Raw genomic sequence first — 26101 nt, 5'->3', positions numbered from 1 at the left:
AAACCCGCTGTGCTGGAGCTGGAAACCTCTAAAACCTGCAGGACAGCGACACTCGAGGACTGACTTTGGGGATGCCTGATATAGCTGGTTTAGAACCTCTGCCTGCACTGGAAAAACAATCTAGAAATAAGTAAATATGTCTTAAATTAAGTGTATTTACCCTTAATTTGAGTAGGTTAATAAGAGGATTTCCCAATTAAATTAGCATTTTTGCTCTTAAAAAATATAATTAGATAACATGCACTTGAAATAAGACAATGCAACGGTGTTTTATATTTTAAATGTAAATTGTCTTGTTCCATTGGCAAAAATTCTCTTTTTTTATCTCCTCAATCCAAGAACAAATTCACTTATTGTTGGAGTTATTATGATTTCTGCTGTTTTTATAATTTATTAATTTATATGTTTCTTATGTTGGGATCTGGAGGTCTGTCCACTTTCTCCACCAGAGGGAGTAGTAGATCTCCTGGAGCCAGAGCTGATTGCAACCACCTGTCGCTCATCTGTTCATCAGGAGATCTGTATTTAAGGAGGCAGAGGACGTCTCTCCAGTGCCAGAGTGTTTGCCAGTTACGGTTAGCAAAGCCTGAGCCAACCTGCCTGTCTGAATTTCTGACTCCCTGAAAACCAGAACCTGAACCTGATCTGTTTTCTCCTCTCTGCTTCCTAGATTGAACCTGTCTGAAACCTGAAACCCAGAAGAGTATCTCTGCCGGTAATCAGCCTGTCTGTTCTCTGAAGAACCCTGGAGAACTAGTCCTGTCAAAGACCTGCCTGCCCGCTCTCAGAAGAAACCGGAAGGGAAACTCTAATCAGTAATCTGCCAAACACTCAAACCAAGCTCTGCCTCCGCCTAGCCCTCAGCCTGCCAACGGCCTCTGGACCCTCAAGGTTCCCCCCTCCGCCGCTCAGCTCAACTCCAGTACAGGTACAGCCTTGCTCACTCTCAACCTGCAACTTATCTGGACCTCCGCTAACTCATCTGTCCCCCCTCTGCAGTGAACCCACTCGTGACCAGTCCTGGACCTGTTTACTCTGTGTACTTTTCAGAACTCACTCGTGACCAGACGAGTTCCCCTATGGATCTGTTCATTAACTGTGTTCAAATGCTTCAATAAACTTTTGAACTTTTCTGCAGCCTCTGAGTGTTCTGCATGTGGGTTAGGCACCTTAAGCCAAACATGACATTATATTGCTCTCAATCATTTGTTTTTCTATATGTTACTCTCATCATTGGCAATAGTGTATGAAGGCCATAAGACAGTCAAATGTTTTGCAAGAATGCGTTCCTGTTTTTCATTTGAGAAGCAGAGAAGTGAAAAGTCATAACCCCGACACTTTGCGTATGCTGAAACCAGGCAAGTTCCCTATCTTAAAAGTTCATGCTATGTCTAAGAGATTGCGTAATCGAAACTAATGCCTGCTGTTGTAATGTGTTGACTGCTCAATAAAAAGCCTGGCAAGTGTTGAGCCAAGCAGAGATGCAGAGATTGATACTGTGCTCCCATTTGCAAAGCATTTCAGGAAAAATCCTGCACTGTCTTTGTTTAATTTGTTATAGGTTGAAGTTGGGGAAACTTAACAACCCTAACACTTATCTTAAGAAAAAATGATTTATCCAAATTTAGATTTTCTTCCAGTCTGAGGGTGGGTCTATCCAAGGACTGCCAAAGATCGCTGCCTTTAAGAGTGACGTACTGCAGGCGTCTTTTTGCTGTTTATGTTGTAGCTGCTCTGCAAAACACAGAGTCCTTTGCAGCTTATAACTAAGTCCTTTTCACTGGTTTCTTCCTGTTAAAAGGGAGTTTTTCCTCTCCACTGTCGCTATAAACATGCTTAGTGTGAGGGATTGCTGAAGAGTCAATGAGACGATGCAATCAGCTGATTTTCCTTAGAAAACTTTGAATCAATCTGACTGGATGATCTGGTGAACTGGAAAGTGACCTGAGTTGACGTGTGTTGAATTGGAGCTATAGAAATAAACTGAATAGAATTTTGACTTTCATCATTTTATCAGAACATCACAACTCATGAAAAAACCACAAAGCTTTAAATGCTGACAGTTTGGTTTTAATAAGGTAATAGATAAAGCATTTATATCCCAACAGTCTGAGGAGAATAAAAAAAGAATCTTTCCCAAAAGTGATTTATAAAACAAGTAATTTAAATCAGTTTTTTTGATTATATGCATATTGGACACACTCAGCTAAAAGCAGCAGAAAGCAAAGGTAAAGAAATGAACACCAAATAACAAGAAAATAAATCTATCAGGATCAGTTCAGGTTATAGTGAAGATGTGTTTTTAAGTTTCAGCAACTTTCTCTTGGTAGATATGGTCTCTAAACTCCTCCGAGACGTCACTCATTTCTTATTCTTCTTAATCTTTGGCTGCTGGGGAGATTCACCTAAAGGAAAACAAACACATATTAGGATTTTCTTCAACCACAAATAAAAATGAAATGAAATTAATGTCCTCTTTCCCCAAACTTGTTTAACGATCAATCCAAATATTTTTGGTAAAGTTCAGTTTACAAAACGCTTTCAGACACTTTTACCACATTTTTAAAATGCGAATATTAGGACTTTCAGGTCAGATTTGCAATCAGCTTTAGGTCTGGACAGAGAGGAGAGATGGTTGTAAAGAGGGGTGAATGAAGCCATATTTGCTAATAAGGAAAAGACGCTTTAGCTTCCAACCATTTTCCATGTGCTTCTATAGTCCTTTATTTATTTTTTTATTCCAAGGGAATTAATTATTCTCATTTATCATGATTTAACAAAGGAAAAGTTCGGCTTGTTCCTTGATTGGCATCTGACTTAATGACATCTGACCACATTATTCATTATTCCTTAAATTCTCTGATCTGGTAGATTTCAAATCTCACAACTAATGGATAAAGCTAGAATAAATGAACAGACGTCTCATTTGTCCTTTTTTATTGAATTATTTAAATAGGTTATCAATTTATTCACTGATTTATGCCCCCATTTCATATCACACTTGAACTTTTAAACATCCTGAACATGTAAACAAACTATTTAACGTCCATTTAGGTAAACATTGGATTAAAGCATTGTTATTATAGCATTCCTGGATAATTGAGATTAAGATAAGTAGGGATAAATAAATAAATAGTCTTCTAACTCTGTGTTGTTTTAAGGCGTGCTGCTAAATGAGTGTGTGGGGGGGTTTAAATACTGAAAAAGATACATCACCACCAGAAAATAGTTGATCTACATGATATAATCTAAACCATTGTATAAATAATAACAACTCCAATCTGTTTTAAGGTCTTTTACCTGTTCTGTCATTTATGTTTAGCATTCAGGTGCATCAATAATAGATTTGTACCTGGTGGAGGTTTAGTGGGAGTTGTAGTTTTCCTCTTCCCATCTCCATTAGGTGCGTCGCTCTTTTCTCCTTTACATCAGAAAAAATGATCAAGATAAAAATCAATCGCTTAAAGTTCAGGTTTCATTTTTAAAAGTTTGCAAATTAGGAGGTTCTGCTTATTTTAAACCTCAAAACAAATCAAACACCAGCAGAGAAAAGTTGATCCACTTATATCTTGTACAATCTAAACTTTCTAGGACCTAATATTAGCTTTCAGATATTAAAGGACACTGACCTGTTCAGTCATTAACCTGGATCACTAATAGCTCTGGAAAGGTTTATTGTTATCTTGAATGTTATTGTGGACAAGTGGACAACCTGCTCTATGCTGCCCAATAACTGGGATAAGACAACTGGAAAATCATTGATATGTGTTGTTTGTTACATTGGTAGAGCCCTAAAAAATACGCAAAAAACCCACAGAAACCATTTAGTTAGGTGTTGCATTCAATTTTTCTGAATCCAAAAGATTTTGTTATACCAAAGGTGATATAGTTTAGCATTTCAATGAAAGTAGCAGCGTTAGAATAAAAAAAAAAAAAGCCAAATTTAAGGTCTGGCCACACCTCCTAGATATTCTCCAATGCTCATAAATTTAAGAACCTTTGATCGGTCATGGTTTAGGGGGATCCTGGCAAAATTTCAAACCTATAACTCAACTGACTGACAACTATCACTGTAAAGGTTTCAAACTGGGTCAGAGAACAGAATATTACAAAAAACATAAATTAAAAATAAAAACTCTCCTAAATCTAGTTTAATATAGTTTAGTTAATTGACTCATATGTGCAGATATCCTTTCTGAGGTAAAACAGCAATGTGAATAAATAAAAAAGACAATACAATATTTGCAAACTTTGAGGATACACTCAAATAAATAGAAACAAACAAGTAAAAAGTTAAAAGATAAAAAGACCAATTAAAAAGAATAAACATAAAAGACAAGGATATGTTATCCTTCCTCAGGGTTAACACAATACATCATAATGTACTTCCTCAAAACCGAAATACTTTTACTACAAAAACATTATTGGTAAACTTTTGTTCCCATTTCTTGATCATCAATATCCTCCACATTCTTTCTTTTGTCAAAAGTGTTGAGGTATATTACCAACATGGGGCTAAATCAGTGGGCTAAACCATCCCCCTTGTTAGCCACCTGAAACCCATCCCCCTCCTCTTCCCCACAAAGAAGAACAAAGGATTCCCTCCAAAACAAGAACAAAGAAGACCCTGCCCACTGTGGGAGGCGGCCACCTTAAATGGACCAATCAGCCGAATACTCCAACAGGAAGTTCCACCATGTCACTCATGGCACAGACAAATCAGCCGATACTTCCACAGGAAGTGCTCCCGTGTCACACATGGTTTAAAAGCCAGGCGCGAGAAGACTTCTCTCTCTTTTTCCATGGGTCTGGAGCCTGTCAGGGGAGACTCGTTTCACGTGAAATACCAGAAGAAAGCTGACTGGAAGTAGCTTTCGTTTTGCTGCGTCAAAAGTCACAGATAGCAGGGTTCCATTGTGCATAGCGGCTGCGCCGACTGGGGAGACAGAAGCCTTTGAAGCTGACCGCGGAGTTTCGTTTTCCCCTTCCTTGGACGAATCGGCTGAGAGGACGCTCTCTAGCCAACCACCTCCTAAGATCACCTCCTAAAATCCCTCCTTTCCAACTCATGAGCATATCAAGCCCTCTGCTGCAGCCCCGAACTGACTGAACTTCCCGAGGGGCGGACCGGTGGCAGAGAACCTCTGCCCGACAGAAACCAAGCTGCGGTTGCCGCGGAAACACCAACCTCCCTCGGACGACGCATCTCACAGTAAAATCAATTTACTTTCCTTTTGATGCATCAGAATTGCTGTGCTCAGGCGAGAGAAAGGCAGTTTAGGGTTTTGAATTAATGCTGATGTTTTTTTATCTGTGCTGATTAAGAGTTTGTTTATTTGGTTGAAATAAGTGTGTGCTTCTTTACTTTCTTTCTTGGCTTTCCTGTCCTCTTCGTTGTTTCTGCTTTGAGATAGTTATAAAGTTATCACATTCAGCCACGTGGGGTCCCGTGGTTGCCGCCATCTTGATTACAGGTCGCCCCCTGCCCCATTTCTCTTTGTTTCCCTCACCGCATGGAGAACAAAGGGGGGTGGTCCCCCATTTAGCTACACCCATTCACACATTGCTACATTGCCAGGTAAAAAGGGGTTTTTGCTAAACGCTGCTATTGTTAATACATGTTTAATAATTTACCAATACTAAGCTGGATGTATTAATGTTACATGATCAATTGCACTGTTATCATCATACCTGCTGCTTTGTTAATGCATTTAATCATTTGCCAATTTTAAGTTGGATGTATTAGTTTACATGAGCAATTGCACTATTATCATACCTGCTGCTAGCGGACATGTGAATGTATTAATTAATTAGTGAATGTATTAATATCTGGCATATTTTGGACAATCTCAGACGCCAGTAAACGGACTCTTATGGTTTTATTTCTTTGTTTCTATCTCGTTTAATTCTTTATTTTCGATTTTGTCATTTAATCTACCTCGTGCTTATTTTTGTAGTAGTGTGTAGTGTTTGCATATATGTTGGATTTCTGTAATCCTGAATTGTTAGAATAAAGACATCATTGGTTAATCTGTAGTGGTTTTGGTCATTCATATAACGGAGGGTTTATCACTCAGCGCGAAAGCACCCCCTTTTGGTAATAGTGCGAATAAACAGAGATAGAAGGTTCTTTATTGATAATTTAATAGCTTTGCTGATAACTTAACCTGGGCCACTAGACTGGTGGATACCTGGATTTTAACAGCCGGTCCAGGAACCCTCCAGAGGTGAATCAGCAACCGGTAAGTAGATAATTCAAGGCTATAATTATTCACCTAAGAACACTAAATTGATTTTGCCTTCGATGCTGAATAGGATAAATAATTAACTATAACTCCAGTTCTAGTTAACCATCTATTCATTATCTGTAGGACATTATTTTTGCACAACAAAAGCGTGTACATAATAAATATGGATTTCTGTTTGCCTGTCACTTCAACCTGCCCTCCAAGTTGCTGTCATCTGCCCCCATTGCAGAAACCCTGGACCCGGCTAACCTTGCAAACTACAGGCCCATTTCATACCTCCTCTTTTAATCCAAGGTACTCAGGGTCCCCATCATTCACTTTCAACACAGTTGACCACACCATCCTCCTTAAGTGTGTCTTTAACATCCTTCAACCAATTGGTTTACTCTATTATCTGTTTTGCTCATTATGCCAGGTGTTTGCACCTCTTTTTTTGTTCGTAGTTCCGTTGCCTTCTCTCTATTATTTTTCTACTGTTAAAAAGTTTAGGGTCACATTGAAATTTCCTTATTTTTGAAGGAAAACACTGTACTTTTCAATGAAGATAACTTTAAACTAGTCTTAACTTTAAACAAAAACACTCTATACATTGCTAATGTGATAAATGACTATTCTAGCAGAAAATATCCGGTTTTTGCTGCAATATCTACATAGGTGTATAGAGGCCCATTTCCAGCAACTATCACTCCAGTGTTCTAATGGTTCAATGTGTTTTGCTCATTATGTCAGGTGTTTGCACCTCTTTTTTTGTTACTAGTTCTGTTGCCTTCTCTCTATTATTTTTCTATATATACTACCGTTCAAAAGTTTGAAGGTACATTGAACTGTCCTTATTAAAGGAAAACACTGTACTTTTCAATGAAGATAACTTTAAACTAGTCTTAAATACACTCTACACATTGCTAATGTGGTAAATGACAATTCTAGCTGAAAATATCTGGTTTTTGCTGCAATATCTACATAGGTGTATAGAGGCCCATTTCCAGCAACTATCACTCCAGTGTTCTAATGGTACAATGTGTTTTGCTCATTGGCTCAGAAGGCTAATTGATGATTAGAAAACCCTTGTGCAATGATGTTCACACATCTGAAAACAGTTTAGCTCGTTACAGAAGCTACAAAACTGACCTTCCTTTGAGCAGATTGAGTTTCTAGAGCATCACATTTGTGGGATCAATTAAATGCTCAAAATGGCCAGAGAACTTTCATCTGAAATTCGACAGTCTATTCTTGTTCTTAGAAATGAAGGCTATTCCATGTGAGAATTTGCTAAGAAATCGAAGATTTCCTACAACGGTGTGTACTACTCCCTTCAGAGGACAGCACAAACAAGATACTGCAGGTACTATTTAATGAAGATGCCAGTTGGGGACCTGTGAGGCGTCTGTTTCTCAAACTAGAGACTCTAATGTACTTATCTTCTTGCTCAGTTGTGCAACGCGGCCTCCCACTTCTTTTTCTACTCTGGTTAGAGCCTGTTTGTGCAAAGCCAATGGCTAATGAGCGGGTTATGTTTAATTGTGTCTCTTCATTTTTCTTGTTGCTTCCCCCTGTTTTCCCCATTTCCGAGCCCTTAGTTTACAGTCAATCTTCACAGTGTTTTATATTTAATCAGCCTGTCCAGTTTCTGTGCACAGATTAACTCATTTCATCAAATCTTTTAACTTACCACATTCGACTTCACCCTTCTTCTCTTCATACACCACAGTCACAGTCTCGGTCCTACCAACATCAGTCCTTACGCAAGAAGATTCACCAAAATCAACTAGACAAAATAAAAATAACTAATTTAGAAACAAAAGATATTGATCTGTTTATTTTAAAAAAGACCTATATCGTACATGTTTTACACATTTCAACTCCAGCAGAGACTAGATGAGCTATATTATATTGGAAAATCTCCTTATACATAAAAACATGAAAAGAGAGGCAGGCTTTCTCACTGATGGAAACCATGAGAACCTGAGCGATCAGCTTCTCCACTGTTAAAAGAAGCTTATTTGCATGACCACAAACTGCCTTTGATAGTAAATATATCAGTGCAAGCTATTGCTTTTGCTTTTATTTCATGCTAAGATGATAGATTTATATACAAGATAATACTGCACACTGTGAGGAAATAAACCCAAATCAAATTTGATGGTTGAGCTAATTGATTGGTTGGTGAATCTTATTCGATTTTGACTAAAATTGGGCATCTTCTCAAGTTCATCCCCAGTTTGCCGTGTTTTACTAAGAAACGTATGAGTTTCATCTGTGATCAGATCATCAAGGAAATATCCCTTTTTAAAACTAACCCTAAAATGAGTAAGCCCATATTTGTATTTACATAATTAATATTTTATTAAAGATCATTCAGTTTGATCAATTTTAAAATTTAATCAATTCAATTCTTTCGATAGCTCCAATTCACATCATGTCATCTCAGGTCACTTTCTTGTTCACCAGATCATTCAGTCAGATTGATTCAAAGTTTTCTATCTAAGGGAAACCAGCTGATTGCATCGACTCATTGACTCAAATACAATCCCTCACACTAAGCATGCTTGTAGCGACAGTGGAGAGGAAAAACTCCCTTTTAACATGAAGAAACCTCCAGCCAAACCATGCTCAGTGTGAGCGGCCATCTGCCGAGGCCGACTTGGGTTTAAGGAGACAGAAGCAGAGATACAAAACTATCAGTAACTAATAGGAGTTTCTCTCCATTACTGAAGAATTTGATCTAAAATACTTTTTGAAAGCAGATAAAATCAGCTGTACATATCTGTTATTTAAATCACAGCAAGATCCACATTTTCTCCCCTTATATTTTCAAAGTAAGACACAATTTAAGAAGGCAATGAATTTGTGATTCTGGGGGCTTTGAACCAACAATTGTGGAAATTTGATGTCCCTGGATCACAAAAGGTTTTGGCTTTAATGGTGCTGTCACACTGTGCCGATTTAGCCAACTTATGCCTTACATTCCAGAATCTCCTAAAACGCTGGCATACGCTGAACTTTCAATGTATCATTTCAATTTTGGGTGTATACATAGAGTATTCATAATGAGTCCAGAACTTATGTCTAACAACAGCCTAACTTATACATAACCAACGGCAGCATAATGCACATGAAATGATGCACAAGGCAGTGTCCTGAGGGGGGCAGCGATGCGCCCGGAAGTGCCAGGTCTGTATAAAAAGATTAGTTTGATCACGGTATTAACCTAGCTGCTGTTTACCGCCTGCCACAAAAAAAAAAGAAAAGAAATAAGGTTTTTGGTGGCAGCAGATTGAGCATCATGTCTGCTAGGAAGTGTGTTGGTGACAGAGATGGGAAGTAACGAAGTACAAATACTTTGTTACTGTACTCAAGTAGATTTTTCTGATATTTTTACTTTACTTTACTACTTATTTTTATGGCGACTTTTTACTTCTACTCCTTACATTTTTACACAAATATCTGTACTTTCTACTCCTTACATTTTTAAAAATTGTCTCGTTACTTTAGTTTTGAATCATTTCAATGGAGTTACCGTTATTATTTTTCACGTCATCAATACCAAATTCAATCTAATTGGATGGGAATCTACGTTGCATTTGACGCACCACTACAAGATGAATCAACAGATTCGGCGGTATTCATTGGCGGCAAATCATTGCAGCTTGGTGGCGGTGGCGTTAGCATAGTAGCATGGACGACGAGATGATTGAAAATGAACACAACGGAGATCTAGTCCTATTGGCAGACATCCATTTAAAATGTAGGCAACGGCATGAAAAAAGTGGTTTCTACTTTTACTTTTATACTTTAAGTAAATTTACAAGCCTGTACTTTGTTACTTTTACTTGAGTAAAGAAATTTAATCAGTACTTCCACTTTTACCAGAGTATTTTTTAACACAAGTATCTGTACTTTTACTCAAGTATGGAAAGTGAGTACTTTTGCCATCTCTGGTTGGTGACCTCACAGGACAGCAACGTCAAGCTAACAGAGAAGGTCTCATCAGGTGGTTCAAATCAAAGACCCAATGATGACGACGATACAAGTTGGATAAGCTAGATTTCTTGACGTACTTGCCGTATGTCGATGTGTGTCAGCGAACTTCAGCTCATAACTTGTACAAATCGTACCCTTAACTTATCCAACGTATACCAGCGTTTTTGCCAGATTTTTCATAGCTCGGCATACCCTGGCTAAAATGTCAAGGTGTGACAGGATCTTAAGTATTGAAAAACCATGGATGACCCAACAAGCGCAATAGATCATCACACAATAGAAAATTTTATGAACTTATTCGGTAGTCCGTGGGGTCAGGCACTTATTTCAATGTTGTGTTTGTGTTTTCAGGAAATTTACCTGGCAAACCACATATGGGTACGCTTCCCCCACACTGCAGGAGTCTAAAAAAGACAACACCAAAGACAGCTGTGAAACATTTCATAGGACATTCAAAAAATGTGTTCACTCTTGTGAAACATTACCTTTTCTCCATAATCTCTAGCAGTTCTTTGTAGACTTTGATTTCTGTCTGCATCCTTTTTGTCTGACAGTTGAAGTATATTATGGTTTTTCTGAATGTTTCATTAAGCGAGTCAGTTGTTTTCTTAAATTCATCCTTCTGCTTCTGTTGGAAGATTGTCATTTCTTGTATCTTGGCCTTGAGTTGTTCAATCTCCAGAGACTCGGCCGTCTTCCTCTCAGTGGCTCCAATAAAACCAGTCTTAACCATCAACAACACGGTTAGAGGTTAAAGTCAGGTGACAAAAACTACCCACAGTTATTTCAAATAAACATGTTGTTTAATTCTATGGATGTATTTTCCCTGTAGAACTTAAATTATATTTGACCCATCAGTCCATCCTTTGTGGCATTTTAAAGTTATGATAAAAAATGTTTTTAAAGACACTACTCTTAATCTTGCAACACTGCAGAATAATATATGTATTGCAGGGATCAGAAGAATTGCAGTTGATGTTTGTTTCACTCTGTACTTTGTACAACAACACTTTTAATTATAAATTGGATAATTTCCATCACTTACCCACTGTTGGTACATCCATCCTAGTCCGTCCGTTTCATCCTCTTTATAACTCTCCCGCATTCTCTGTATCATTGCTTTTATCCGATTTATAGATTCTTTTTCAGCCTCGGGCTTATGGACTATTATCCCCTCAAAGAATTCCTTGAGTTGCAGAAAGATAATGAAGTAAAGTTTCAATTTAATATTACTGATAACAATTTGGAAGCCAGCTAGAGACATTTTCACTGTTTAGAACACAAAAAAGATTGACTTTACCACAGGACTACACAGTGCTTGGTTAACCATAAAGTGTGGAGTTAACTTCTTCTCTCTGTGTGTTGTAATTCTCTCAGGCCACTTCAACCAAACATTTGCATGCTAAGGTATGTGGTAAAAATGGATACCGACATAAAGTTTTAAAAGAGTTTAAGCCCCACTAACCGTATCTGAAAACCAATTCAGAAATACACAATTCCGCAATTTAGATGTTTGGCTAAATCGATAAGCCTTCTGGCAAACTAGGAATGTTTTTAAAAGGCTTTGCTGTTTTGATTTGAAGAAATTTATTTACAGTGAGTACATCAGACTGATAATAGGAGAAGAAATTAGAGGAGAGAGAAAAGAGCGGGATAAAGACCTTTTTGGTTTTTATGTGAGACATAATCTCGTTTAGGACTACACTGTTTACACTCAGGGTCTTGATTTCCTCGAAGTGTTCCTGCAACGACACATTATAGCACTTGAAGTTATGTAGTAAGACTGACTCCTGGTGCAAAGGTCCTAACTTGAGGACATTCACCATGAGTAAAGCAGGTAAGGCCTTACCATTAGCAGTTTGTCTATTTTGATTTCAGCGGCTTTTTTTGCCTTAGTCTCAATCTCCAGCCTGGATAACAGAGGGACAAAGGAAAAATATTTATTTTTATCTTTCATAAATATTTTTTGTTAAAACAATACAGCACAAGGCTTCTGTTTGTCTTGCTTTTTCTTTTAAAGAATGTCAATAATATTTTCTCTTTAATAATGATCAAAATCCAAACTCACAAAGTGGAGGCATTAACTTATAAATCATTCCATCCATCCATCCATTTATTAATCATTCCATCCATCATCCATCCATCCCTCCCTCCCTCATTCCATCCATCATCCATCCATCCACCCATCCATCCAGCCATCCATCCATCCATCAATCCATCCATCCATTCATCCAACAATCCATCTATCCATCCATCCATTCATCCAACAATTCATCTATCCATCCATCCATCCATCCATCCGTCCATCCATCCATCCGTCCATCCAACAATCCATCCATCCATCAATCCATCTATCCATCCATCTATCCATCCATCCAACAATCCATCCATCCCTCCATCAATCCATCCATCCATCCATCCAACAATCCATCCATCCATCCATCCATCCATCCAACAATCCATCCATCCATCCATCCATCCATCCATCCATCCATCATCCATCCATCCATCATCCATCCATCTATCCAAAAATCCATCTATCCACCCATCCAACAATCCATCCATCCATCTATCCATCCATCCAACAATCCATCCATCCATCTATCCATCCATCCATCCATCCAACAATCCATCATCCATCCTTCTATCCATCCATCTATCTATCCATCCATCCATCCATCCATCCATCCATCCATCCATCCATCCATCCATCCATCCATCCATCCATCCATCCATCCATCCAACAATCCATCCATCCATGCCATCCATCCATTCATCTATCCATCCATCCATCCATCATCCCATCCATCCATCCATCCATCTATCCATCCATCCATCCAACAATCCATCATCCATCCTTCTATCCATCCATCCATCCCATCCATCCATCCATCATCCCATCCATCCATCCATCCATCCATCCATCCATCCATCCATCCATCCATCCATCCATCCATCCATCCATCCATCCATCCATCCATCCATCCATCCATCCATCCATCCATTCTAGACAGCACCGCCCATTGAGGCTAATGGAAGACTTAATACTGAGGTTTTCCTGTACCCTACCCAGACAGACCAATGTCTTAATTTGAACTCTCATCCCCCACTCGAACATAAACTTTCTGTTATCAGAACTCTTGAGTTACCCGGCTGACAATACTCCCTCAAATACAGAGTAGAAATAAAAAGAACAGAATCTTGGTAGTCATTTGACGGATGTGGTTATCCAAACTAATCATTTCTTAAGTCGGCCAAAACAACTAGCAGAAAGAAAAACACTGAATCAAACACAGAAGACAAAACAGAGACAGAAAAACATTGTAATCTCCATATTCAATCTCAGAAGGATTTTCTTGAAACCCAACCACAGAACCAGTTTATAGCGGAGGCAACCAGACCTATGCTCTGCTTTTCAGTGGATGTTTCAGCACCTATCCAGGAGTCTTTATCAGTTCTTTCAGCTCCACCAGAGCAATCTCTAGTTGGAGTGCTGATGTATTTAATCAGCATGCCAAGTCAATGCTCTGTGATTGGTCTTTAGAATCATAATGGAAGTGCTTATTTAATCTGCTTGGGATGAGTCCTATGGCTTAAATGTTGCTTGGAAGCTGAAACCTCAATCCCCCCCACCCCCTATGTTCAGTGAGGCTTTTTACTCCCTTAAGGGCTGGTTATACTCCAACAGCAGTGTGTCACAGTAAGCTTGTCGCAGGTATGACGCAGATATTTTTGATTTATGCCCAATTTTGAACCGTGGTCTGCACTATGTTATTCCACACCTTAACGAGAGAGGGACAATCACGAACCAGCTAGGATAGTTGGTGTCCATGTGTTGGTTTGACGAGCTTGTTCGCCGTCTAACACCCCTCATCCAACGCTGGACGTCACACAGTTCACCCGTCAGTTTTCCCAAATGACTGGCCGTGGTGCTGCGGGTTTTGGCTTCAGGTGAATAACCAACCACACACTCAGACGACCTGGTCTCTGAGCAGAAACCAGGCTTTATTCTTGAGACGCAATTGAACAGCTGAGTCTTGTCCAGAGTTATTGCCTCTCCTATGCTGCTCCATGCATTCGCATAATTGTGTCACGATGGGTTGGAAGATTTTAAGGACCCAAATGCAGAGATCAGGAGGCAGAGATGGGTCTTGACATATTTGATGAGTTAAATGAGGCAAAAATCCAAAGCACAAAAATACAAGGAACCAAAAACTCACATGGGGAGCCAGAGATGAGGAAACAGCAAAAACAACAACTAGGAACCTGCACTGAGTGGCTGTATAGGGAGAGTATATGTGGGAGACAGAACAGAGACTGGACAAATGAGCTGACAAGGAACAGGTGTGGATAGAAGCGTCTAGAGCAGTGGTCTCCAACCCTGGTCCTCAAGATCTACTGTCCTACAGATTTTAGATGCATCCCTGCTTCAACACAGCTGAATTAAATGAATGGCTTGAAAAGGTAATGAATAATTTGATTCAGCTGTGTTGAAGCAGGGATGCATCTAAAATCTGTAGTAGAGTAGCTCTTGAGGACCAGGGTTGGAGACCACTGGTCTAGAGGAATCCAAGGGGAGAGGAAACAAACACAAGGGGGCAACAGAGAGTAACTCAAGAAATACAAAAGCACTCAAAAATATAACCAAACACTAGAATAAAACCAAATGGAAATCAACCCAATAAACTAGAAAACACAGGAAGACAAGAATAAAAAGTATAACTTAACTTAAAAAGAAAACTTAAACAGAACCAGTTTTTTTTTTAGAAATTCCTTTCACATTTCTCCTCTGTAAATGAGGGAATAATGTCAGCCCAGTAGCTCAGAGTCCTGACGACAGAGAGATAATGTTCCATGCTGACAATATTCCCAGAATTACAGAGAATATTCTCACAGATAAAACACCTGAAGTCATATGTATGCAAGTCTGTGACGAGGGACAAATACGAACATTAAATCTCTTCATGGACTTCTGGGAAATTGGAAAAAAAAATTATTAATATCTTACCTTCTCTTCAGTTCGCTGATCTGCTGCTCCAAACTTTTAACCATAGAGCTCTCCATTTCGATATGTAAGCTGGAGCTCCTAGTGAGCTCGACTATTTTCTCTGTAACATTTTTCTCATACTTGAATTCCACTGTTGTTGTAGAGGTCTTGCTCATACAGTCAAAAAGTCGGTCATTCAGATTTACCAGCATTTCATGGTTTTGGCGCTCTTGCTCCCCTTTCAACTTTATGGAAGGGAAGTCATTTAAGACACGGCTCATGGAGACCAGTTCAGAATCACTGCTGATCAAGGACATGTTGACCTGAAAGAGAAACTATGAAAAACATTTAAAAAAGAATCATCTTCAAACAACTTTCTTAAACAACTCTTTCTCTCTAATCAGTATTTCATATTTCTTTCTTTGTTTCTTTATTTAAGAAACAAAATTGCTCAAAATAAATAAACAGAGATGTGAGTAAATAAATACATCCTTGTGAGATAAACTTCTACTTTAATACAGGATATGAGCATTTAATGTGAGAGTGAAACTGAATGCAGGTAAATTCTCAGCTCAATATTATAAGATATTTCTCACATTAAGCCTTAAATGGCCAAGCTCCATCTGATATCAGAGATCTGATTGTTCCTTATGTTCCTAACAGAGCACTTCGCTCTCAATCTGCAGGTTTACTAGTGGTTCCTAGAATTTCTAAAAGTAGAATGGGAGGCAGATCTTTTAGTTATCAGGCTCCTCTCCTGTGGAACCAACTACCAGTTTTAGTCCGTGAGGCAGACACCCTGTCTACTTTTAAGGCTAGGCTTAAAACTTTCCTTTTTGATAAAGCTTCTAGTTAGAGTGGCTCAGGTTATCCTGAGCTATCTCTATAGTTCTGCTGCTATAGGCTTAGACTGCTGGAGGACATAGGGACGCCTTTTTCAGCATTCTGCATTTAAATGCATTTTAACCCTCTGATGCATGAATTATTAAAGCCTTGCCTATGATTTTTTTCCTCGAGGATTTTTATTCTTCTTAGGACATGGAGAAAAATTGTAGACTTTTTTTTTATTTAAAAAACCTTATTTCATTAAGTAACAGATATTTCCAATGACGTGGATATAGGCACAATGTTTAGAACTGAATAAGAAAAGCAATGACACTCATAGCTGGCCAACCTCTATAGTTATGCTGCTATAGGCTTAGACTGCTGGAGGACATAGGGACGCCTTTTTCAGCGTTCTGCATTTAAATGCATTTTAACCCTCTGATGCATGAGTTATTAAAGCCTTGCTTTTTTGATCTGTTTTCCTTGTAAAATGGTAAACTTTTTTTAAAATAACCTTATTACATGAAGTTACAGATATGTCCAATGCAGTGGACTACATGTGCCTGAGAACTCAACATAAAACATTATTAATTTATTGTAAGAAAAGGTCCATCTTTTATTCTGTTTCATTTTATGCGTTGAAAAATATTTTAACAAATTTTGTTTAAATTTTAACATTGTATAGGCACAATGTTTAGAACTGAATAAGAAAAGCAATGACACTCATAGCTGGCTGACCTGATTGAAATTCCTCAGGATCTGCTGCTGCCTGAAGTGTACCTAGGAATTGTCTTATTCTGGAGAGCCTATCTGTGTTTGCTGGGTGGTAAGACAAGTTATCCACAAAGTGCAGGGTCTTAGGATTTCCTCATATCTGTTTACAGACATGGCATTTGCAATTATTCCAAGTCGTAGGTTATCCTCACTTGACCAGTACCTTCTGGCCCCTGGATACCAACTGTTCCACTACTTGCAGGAAAAAAATGTGTCCTTTAAATTAAATTAAATACTCAAAGAACTTACAGTTGAATCGCTGGAAGAACCGGTGTGGGAAAATAGGCACAAAACCTGGCAACGGAATGACAGGAAATCCAAGAATGGAATTCTGCAACAAACACATGAAAAACACTAAGTTTACATGAAATATAACCATTAGTGGTAATTATTTAAACTTTCAAACAGCCAAAGGAAACCTAATAAGAAATGAGTAAAAGCAAAAAATAAAAATTGGTATATATATATATATATATATATATATATATATATATATATATATATATATATATATATATATATATATATATATATATATATATATATATAAAATTATTTTTATATGAAAAGTAATTACTGATGTAGAAGAAAAAAGTTTGTGCATTTTGATATGAATTTAGCCTTTCTTTACAAAAGGGTAATGGCCACCCTTCTCCTTTCTATGACCCTCACATCATGATACAGGGTTAAAAGGGGACACATTTCTATAAATAAGTATAGCGTGAAATAATGAAATGCAATATCAAATAAACCACTTAACCCTTAAATGTTTGATTAAAAATTCAAATGTATAATTAAATAATTCAAAGTGTGAAGAACCTGTCACGAGGCAATGATTTGATTTAGTTTGTTTGTTTCTCTAATAGATAATCAAATTTACCTTTTAGATTATGTTAAAAAAAAAAAAAAATATATATATATATATATATATATATATATATATATATATATATATATATATATATATATATATATATATATATATATATATATATATATATATATATATATACATTTGTTCAAAATCAAATTAATCTACATAAACATTTCATAATTTCATCTGGTATTTATTAATTTCATGGTGTTTGGACAGAAAACAGTCAACTTTACTCATCTCTAGGTGGGACTAGGGCTGCTTCCACAGAGATCCTGACACCCGATTGGCTGCTTATCGCTCAGCAGGACGGAATTTCTTCCTTTATTGCTTTTTTCTAAAGTCATGATTTTTACCAGAAAAAGTAGGCTTTACAAAACGTGTTGGACTTTATCTGTTCCAGATAGGTTGCAACTCCTACGTCAATATCTATAGTTTGATATTTAAAATGTATTGATGCAGTCTTACTAATTTCTGAGTCTAATTAAGCCTATGCCCGCAAACTACATCACAGCAAGCTCTCATTCCAGATTATCAGATATATTACATAGCAGGGACATGGTTATTTCCTTCTTTTAGGTGACAGAGTTTATCTTAAAGTTAAAATAAAAAAATAAAATAAATAAAAAACAGGAACGAGTTGTCTTCAGCCAGCTAGATGTCTCTATAGAAATGACACTGGCCCCGCCCACTGAGTTTGGGTAAGGCTGACAGTAAAAAAAATTGTCACTTTTTTTTTGAAATAGATAAATACAGATAGAAAAGATGACATCTGATTATTTTGTTTTAAAAAATGAAATCTAAGTGATTTCAAACTTTGAAAGGTTTATCTTATAATATAATTACACACCTTTTATCATTTTACATTTCATTATTTAATGGCACATTTAACTGTTTGACGAATGTTATAAATAAATTAATAGTTTATTAAATATTTGATTTCATATTTCCTAATTTCATTGTAAATGTAATCATGGTGCATTTATCTTTATTTTATCACAGATTTATTTATTTTTTTCATTTTGGCCCCTTTAACCTTCTTCACCAATGAGATGTCAGCTGGTTGATTTATTAGTTGTTTTACCTTTTGTCCTTTTTATGTGTACCTGCAACATTCTGTTTTTAAAACAAAAAATATTTTAATACACCTGTTGGCAGTGATTGCATAGATGTCAGAGTTAACTATTTCAAACAGCTTTTGACGTTTGTATTAAAAGCTATTTGTCATTTGTTTATGTAGATTTTTAGAAAAAGGTATACAATCTACATGAAGGTACAGAAGCTCTAAATGAGCAGAAATCTGTGCGGCTTCATATTTAGATGTTGAAGCTGCTGTAAAGTAGAGCCTGAGATTGGAGAGGCTGCTTTAAAGTGGATGGGAGGAAAACGTCCCGTCTTACCGTCTGTTGGAGTAGGAGAAGCTCTGCAGGCAGGCGTTCCAGCTCTGTCAGATGATCTGATTGTGGAATCTGTGCCTTTTTATGCAGACAGACTTTGCCCAAACGCCTACTCAAGAAGCGGCACATGAAAAACTGCAAACTGAAAATGAAAACATTTTTGCACTACCGAGGAGTTTGTCAGTTATAAGGAACCGAGGCCCCACCTGCTCCTCTTTAAAAAATCAGTTAATATTTTTTACCTCCTGGGCTTAACGTCATGTTAAACCACCTGATAAGAAGAGCTTTTGCAATTCACAGTTTTAGAGCGTAGAGAATTGCAAAATGCCAAAGAAGAAAATATTTGCCCTCTGGGTGTAACGATATGAAGGTTTAGAATTGCAGTTTTGTCTTTGCACTTGTAAAAGTGTTTCCGAATGGTCAATTTTTTTTTAGATGTAAATTTGTTTCCCTATAATGTATTTTTTTTCTCTAAAATGAAACTTTCTCTCACCTAAATTATAACTTATTTAAAATGTGAATTTGTTTCCTAAAATGTAAAGTTGTTTGCTAAAATGTAACTTTGTTTTTAAAAATTTAAACTTCCTTTTCAAAAATACATTTGTTTCATAAAATAAAATTTTGTTTCTTCAAATGTTATTTTGTTTTTTATTTGTTAATGTGTTTTTGAATTGTAAATGTGTTTTGCACTTTTCAGCCACCGTAGAACAGGGCTGTTTCCCCCTCAAAAAATTGCCGAGGTTGAGGCCAATATGACAGCATGCACATGTAACACGGGGGAATTACCTGGATTTTGACCGAGGACGTGGCCCTAAACCAACTAGTAGACCGCTAAAAATTACATCAAGTGGCCTAGGGTCTCCCAATTAAATGTACATAGATAGGTCTGGCTTAAAATGAGGAAACAGAATAAGTATACAAATTATATAGTTTATTTATGCATTATTTTACAATTAGAAGACAAACTTTATTATTCTACTTTAAAATCCAATAAGGCACAGGAACCCATGACAAAAGAAGAAGCAATCTGAGACTCTAGAAACACACTGCAAACCACGTTAGTAACACACAAGAAAAGACAAGATCATATTAATTTAGAAAAACATGACTCTCTCACGCTTACCAAAACAGGGACAGTTGCAGCAAAGGCCTACTAAAAGAGGGCCAGTGCCAGTTGGCATGAAGGCCTACCAAAACAGGGCCAGGGCCAGTTGGCATGAAGGCCTACCAAAAGAGGGCCAGGGCCAGTTGGCATGAAGGCCTACCAAAAGAGGGCCAGGGCCAGTTGGCATGAAGGCCTACCAAAAGAGGGCCAGGGCCAGTTACAGAGAAGGCTTACGAAAAGAGGGCCATGGCCAGTTGCCGTGAAGGACTACCAAAAGAGGGCCAGTGCCAGTTGGCATGAAGGCCTACCAAAAGAGGGCCAGGGCCAGTTACAGAGAAGGCTTACGAAAAGAGGGCCATGGCAAGTTGCCATGAAGGACTACAAAAAGAGGGCCAATGCCAGTTGCCATGGAGGCTTACCAAAAGAGGGCCAGTGCCAATTTTTCTGAAGGCTTACTAAAAGAGGGCAGGGGCCAGTTACAGCGAAGGCTTACAAAAAGAGGGCCAGTGCTAGTTGCCCTGAAGGCTTACAAAAAGGGGCCAATGCCAGTGGCCACAAAGGCTTACCAAAACAGGGCCAGTTGCCATGAAGGCTTACTAAAAGAGGGCCCTTGCCAGTTACTGTGAAGGCTTACCAAAAGAGGGCCAGTGCCAGTTCACATGAAGGCTTACAAAAAGAGAGCCATGGCCAGTTGCTGCAAAGGCTTACCAAAAGAGGGCCAGGGCCAGTTGCCGCAAAGGCCTACCAAAAAAGGGCCAGTTGCCGTGAAGGCTTACTAAAAGACGGCCGGTAACATTTGCTGTGAAGGCTTACGAAAAGAGGGCCAGTGTCATTTGCCGTGAAGGCTTACAAAAAGAGGGCCAGTGCCAGTTAACGCATAGGCTTACCAAAAGAGGGCCAGTTGCCGCAAAGGCCTACCAAAAGAGAGCTAGTGCCAGTTGCCGTGAAGGCTTACCAAAAGACAGCCAGTGCCAGTAGCTGTCAAGGCTAATAAAAAGGGGGCCAATGCCAGTGGCCGTGAAAGCTTACTAAAAGAGGGCCAGGGCCAGTTGCAGCGAATGCTTACCAAAAAAAGGGAAAGTGCCAGTTGCCGTTAAGGCTTAGCAAAAGAGGGCCAGTGCCAGTTGCTGTGAAGGCTTATAAAAAGAGGGCCAGTGCGAGTTGCCAGCCTATTTGTTAGCAAATAGGCCTGTCTTTGAATGTTTTGATATGTTTAACATGTTTATAGTTTCTCTGTTTTGGGGCAGTGTAAGAAGTGACTTATGTTGAACAAGTCAAAGAAGAAAAGATCACTAGTTTTATTGTAGTATTGCAGTTTTTAAATTATTAGACACTGATCCTATATTGATGGGGAACCATTGCAACAGCAAACCAATCATTTTAATTTTACGTATTTTTTAAAGCTACAGTGTGTAATAATTACAGGGATATACAGTCAGAAATTACATATATTATACATAACTATGTTATTTATCATCATCTACGAGCTCAGCCTCTTAACCTTAATATTTGTGTTGCCTTCGAATTAGTTATTTATAATTACATAGGAGCGGGTCTCGCAGCCATGGAGGCAGACATCTTTGCGCTACGGCAGCGCAGAGCCAACAAACTAGCGATTGCGAGATCGCCCATTACGCTCGAAAGTAACTACGGCAAGTTGAGAGAGATGAACTGAGACGGTACTGAACAATAGATGGCAGTATTATGCCTGAGGATACTATCTGTAAAATTATCTATCTAAACAAACATCACTTGAGAAGGTAGGTGATGCGGATGTCGTGGAAGACATTTTGTCCCGTAACGCTCGCCGTACTGTTGGGGGGGAGAAGCGGTGGGTGGGGAGATGATCATGTTGCTGCGGTCTGCAGTCTGGACGTTAGATGTCACTAAAAATTAACCACTGTAGCTTTAAATTAATCACTTCCTTTATGTCTGACTGTATTGTTGTGTTTTAATAAATAAATGCTTTGAGGTATAAAGGCTGAAGGGATCGTACGTCTTTTAGGATAAATATGTTAAGATGATTTTCTTCACAGCTATTTGAGTTGAGCAACTAATAGATAAGACTCCACCTGTTTTTTGACACATAGGTTTTTCTGAAGAAAGTATTTACCCTCTGGGCTTAACGATGTATTTCATCAGGTTTCACAACAGCCTTTAGCATGGAGGTTTAGAATTGCAAAATAGCAAGGAATCCTGTAGGAGTTTTCTTTTTTGTTTTGTTTTTTGTCTCTCACATGGTTTTTGTTTTTTAACAGATTTTTCTGTGCATATTGTAATTTTGCATCATGTGAATTGATGGTGCTTTCCTAGTGAATGAATAAATTCCCTTCTGCTCACTGCTCCTTTTCAAAAAATTTCTTCATAAAGTTCAATCTGAAAAACTCACACGAAGAGAAAGGACAATTAGAAGAAATGTATTGATACAATAACTTTGTCAATGGAGCTGAGACCTCGGCAGGGAATAGAACGCTGAATTTTGATAGATATGCATGAACAGTAGTAAAGAACAGGGCTGTTTCCCCCCAAAAAATTAGCTGATGTTTAGGCCAATACGACAGCAAGCACAGAAGGCACAAATATAAATGAAAGCTAAGAAATGTAGAACAGCAGGAGGACTAACAGAGGAGATGAGCCGTGAATGATTATTAGAAGGCCAGTGCTGCAAAGGCTTACGAAAAGAGGGCCAGTGCCAGTTACAGAGAAGGCTTACGAAAAGAGGGCCATGGCCAGTTGCCGTGAAGGACTACAAAAAGAGGGCCAGTGCTAGTTGCCATGGAGGCTTACCAAAAGAGGGCCAGTGCCAGTTTTTCTGAAGGCTTACAAAAAGAGGGCAACGGCCAGTTACAGCAAAGGCTTACAAAAAAAGGCCAGGGCCAGTTGCTGTGAACAGCAGGAGGACTAACAGAGGAGATGGGTCATGATTTGAGGGGATTTTTCTGACCCACATGCAGGAAACCACAAGCAGGATTCAAAGGATCAATCTCTTTATTGAACTGAAAACAGAATCCAAGATGGGTTCAGACTGATCAGCTGCTTCAGCTGCTTCTGAAAACGGAGAGGAGATGTTATTGGGGGTTCGGGAAGGGAATCTGTCCAAGTGGGGAAAAGAACGTGAGGAAGCTTACTGTTCCAGAAGATGAGCCGATCCCGGAGGGGGCTTGTGGATTGCAAAGGTGGGCTGGAGACCAAACGGTGGAGAGCGGGCAGGCAGACGGAGTAACAGCGGAGCCAACTTAGTCGGACAATCAGGCGGTGAAGGGTAGTCCAGCTGCTCCTTATAAGAGCTGCACCAGATGAGAAACAGGTGGATCACCTGTCGGGTTGGCACGCCCTCCAATTGGAGATCTGATTGGAAACCTGTAGTCTCAGCCACACACAGACACCATGACAAGATGAGCCGTGAATGATTATTAGAAGGCCAGTGCTGCAAAGGCTTACAAAAAGAGGGCCAGTGCCAGTTGCCGTTAAGGCTTACAAAAAGAGGGCCAGTGCCAGTTGCCGCGAAGGCTTACAAAAAGAGGGCCAGTGGCAGTTACCGTGAAGGCTTACAAAAAGAGGGCCAGTCCCAGTTGCTGTGAAGGCTTATAAAAAGAGGGCAAGTGCCAGTTGCTGCGAAGGCTTATCAAAAGAGGGCCAGTGCCAGTTGCTGTGAAGGCTTATCAAAAGAGGGCAAGTGCTAGTTTCTGTAAAGGCTTATAAAAAGAGGACCAGTGCCAGTTGCCGTGTAGGCTTAGCAAAAAAGGGCCAGTGCCAGTTGCCATGGAGGCTTACCAAAAGAGGGCCAGTGCCAGTTTTACTGAAGGCTTACAAAAAGAGGGCAACGGCCAGTTGCTGTGAAGGCTTAAAAAAAGAGGGCCAGTGCTAGTTGCCCCGAAGGCTTACAAAAAGGGGACAATGCCAGTGGCCACAAAGGCTTACCAAAACAGGGCCAGTTGCCATGAAGGCTTACTAAGAGAGGTCCCTTGCCAGTTGCTGTGAAGGCTTACCAAAAGAGGGCCAGTGCCATTTGCAGTGAAGGCTTACAAAAAGAGGGCCATGGCCAGTTGCTGCAAAGGCTTACCAAAAGAGGGCCAGGGCCAGTTGCCGCAAGGCCTACCAAAAAAGGGCCGGTTGCCGCAAAGGCTTACCAAAAGAGAGCTAGTGCCCGTTGCCGTGAAGGCTTACTAAAAGACGGCCAGTGCCAGTTGCAGCGAAGTCTTACAAAAAAAGGGCCAGTGCCAGTTGCCAGCCTATTTGTTAGCAAATAGGCCTGTCTTTGAATGTTTTGATATGTTTAACATGTTTATAGTTTCTCTGTTTTGGGGCAGTGTAAGAAGTGACTTATGTTGAACAAGTCAAAGAAGAAAAGATCACTAGTTTCATTGTAGTATCGCAGTTTTTAAATTATTAGACACTGATCCTATATTGATTGGGAACCATTGCAACAGCAAACCAATCATTTTAATTTTACGTATTTATGAATTTAATCACTTCCTTTATGTCTGACTGTATTGTGGTGTTTTAATAAATACATTCTTTGAGGTATAAAGGCTGAAGGGATCGTACATCTTTTAGGATAAATATGTTAAGATGATTTTCTTCACAACTATTTGAGTTGAGCAACTAATAGATAAGACTCCACCTGTTTTTTGACACATAGGTTTTTCTGAAGAAAGTATTTACCCTCTGGGCTTAACGATGTATTTCATCAGGTTTCACAACAGCCTTTAGCATGGAGGTTTAGAAATGAAAAATAGCAAAGCATCCTGTAGGAGTTTTCTTTTTTGTTTTGTTTTTTGTCTCTCACATGGTTTTTGTTTTTTAACAGATTTTTCTGTGCATATTGTAATTTTGCATCATGTGAATTGATGGTGCTTTCCTAGTGAATGAATAAATTCCCTTCTGCTCACTGCTCCTTCTCAAAAAATGTCTTCATAACGTTCAATCTGAAAAGCTCACACGAAGAGAAAGGACAATTAGAAGAAATGTATTGATACAATTACTTTGTCAATGGAGCTCAGACCTCGGCAGGGAACAGAGCGCTGAATTTTGATAGATATGCATGAACAGTAGTAAAGAACAGGGCTGTTTCCCCCAAAATATTAGCTGATGTTTAGGCCAATACGACAGCAAGCAAAGAAGGCACAGACATAATTGAAAGCTAAGAAATGTAGAACAGCAGGAGGACTAACAGAGGAGATGAGCCGTGAATGATTATTAGAAGGCCAGTGCTGCAAAGGCTTACAAAAAGAGGGCCAGTGCCAGTTGCCGTGAAGGCTTACAAAAAGAGGGCCAGTGCCAGTTGCTGTGAAGGCTTATAAAAAGAGGGCAAGTGCCAGTTGCTGCGAAGGCTTATCAAAAGAGGTCCAGTGCCAGTTTCTGTGAAGGCTTACCAAAAGAAGGCCAGTGCCATTTGCCGCAAAGGCTTAGCAAAAGAGGGCCAGGGCCAGTTGCCGCAAAGGCCTACCAAAAGAGAGTCAGTGCCAGTTGCTGTGAAGGCTTACCAAAAGAGGGCCAGTGCCAGTAGCTGTCAAGGCTAATAAAAAGGGGGCCAATGCCAGTTGCCGTGAAAGCTTACCAAAAGAGGGCCAGTGCCAGTTGCTCTGAAGGCTTACCAAAAGAAGGCCAGTGCCAGTTGCTGTGAAGGCTTATAAAAAGAGGGCAAGTGCCAGTTGCTGCGAAGGCTTATCAAAAGAGGGCCAGTGCCAGTTGCTGTGAGGCTTATCAAAAGAGGGCAAGTGCTAGTTTCTGTAAAGACTTATAAAAAGAGGACCAGTGCCACTTGCCGTGTAGGCTTACCAAAAAAGGGCCAGTGCCAGTTGCCATGGAGGCTTACCAAAAGAGGGCCAGTGCCATTTGCAGTGAAGGCTTACAAAAAGAGGGCCATGGCCAGTTGCTGCAAAGGCTTACCAAAAGAGGGCCAGGGCC

The 26101-nt window shown here is 39.1% G+C and overlaps 1 protein-coding gene across 1 annotated transcript; it reads right to left on the bottom strand.

Moving 5' to 3' along the window:
* Window positions 1-2048: 2048 nt before the first annotated feature.
* LOC119794655 lies at window positions 2049-19274 on the bottom strand. Its single transcript, XM_038302290.1, has 11 exons — window positions 19090-19274; window positions 17065-17146; window positions 15238-15539; window positions 12079-12139; window positions 11891-11971; window positions 11275-11415; window positions 10715-10953; window positions 10590-10633; window positions 7918-8013; window positions 3353-3421; window positions 2049-2405 (listed from the first exon to the last, which is right to left on the bottom strand). Exons 3-11 carry the CDS (start codon window positions 15531-15533, stop codon window positions 2362-2364), a joined length of 1071 nt encoding a protein of 356 aa, XP_038158218.1. The 5' UTR covers window positions 15534-15539; window positions 17065-17146; window positions 19090-19274; the 3' UTR covers window positions 2049-2361.
* Between the last annotated feature and the right edge of the window lie 6827 nt (window positions 19275-26101).

This window comes from Cyprinodon tularosa, unplaced genomic scaffold (genome assembly GCF_016077235.1).
Source record: "Cyprinodon tularosa strain WSP-4 unplaced genomic scaffold, ASM1607723v1 ctg486, whole genome shotgun sequence".
NCBI classification, from domain to species: Eukaryota; Metazoa; Chordata; class Actinopteri; order Cyprinodontiformes; family Cyprinodontidae; genus Cyprinodon; species Cyprinodon tularosa.
The sequence above is the reverse complement of the archived record's forward strand: the minus strand, read 5'-3'. Positions and strand labels throughout refer to the sequence as shown.

What these genes read in the sequence shown, in the direction of transcription:
- LOC119794655 (XM_038302290.1), bottom strand. Translation starts at nt 15,533, where the DNA reads ATGTCCTTGATCAGCAGTGATTCTGAACTGGTCTCCATGAGCCGTGTC. An exon ending in AAATAGACAAACTGCTAATG is followed by an intron (nt 11,972 to 12,078) that starts GTAAGGCCTTAC and finishes GTGTCGTTGCAG; the next exon opens with GAACACTTCGAGGAAATCAA. An exon ending in GATGGATGTACCAACAGTGG is followed by an intron (nt 10,954 to 11,274) that starts GTAAGTGATGGA and finishes TTGATGGTTAAG; the next exon opens with ACTGGTTTTATTGGAGCCAC.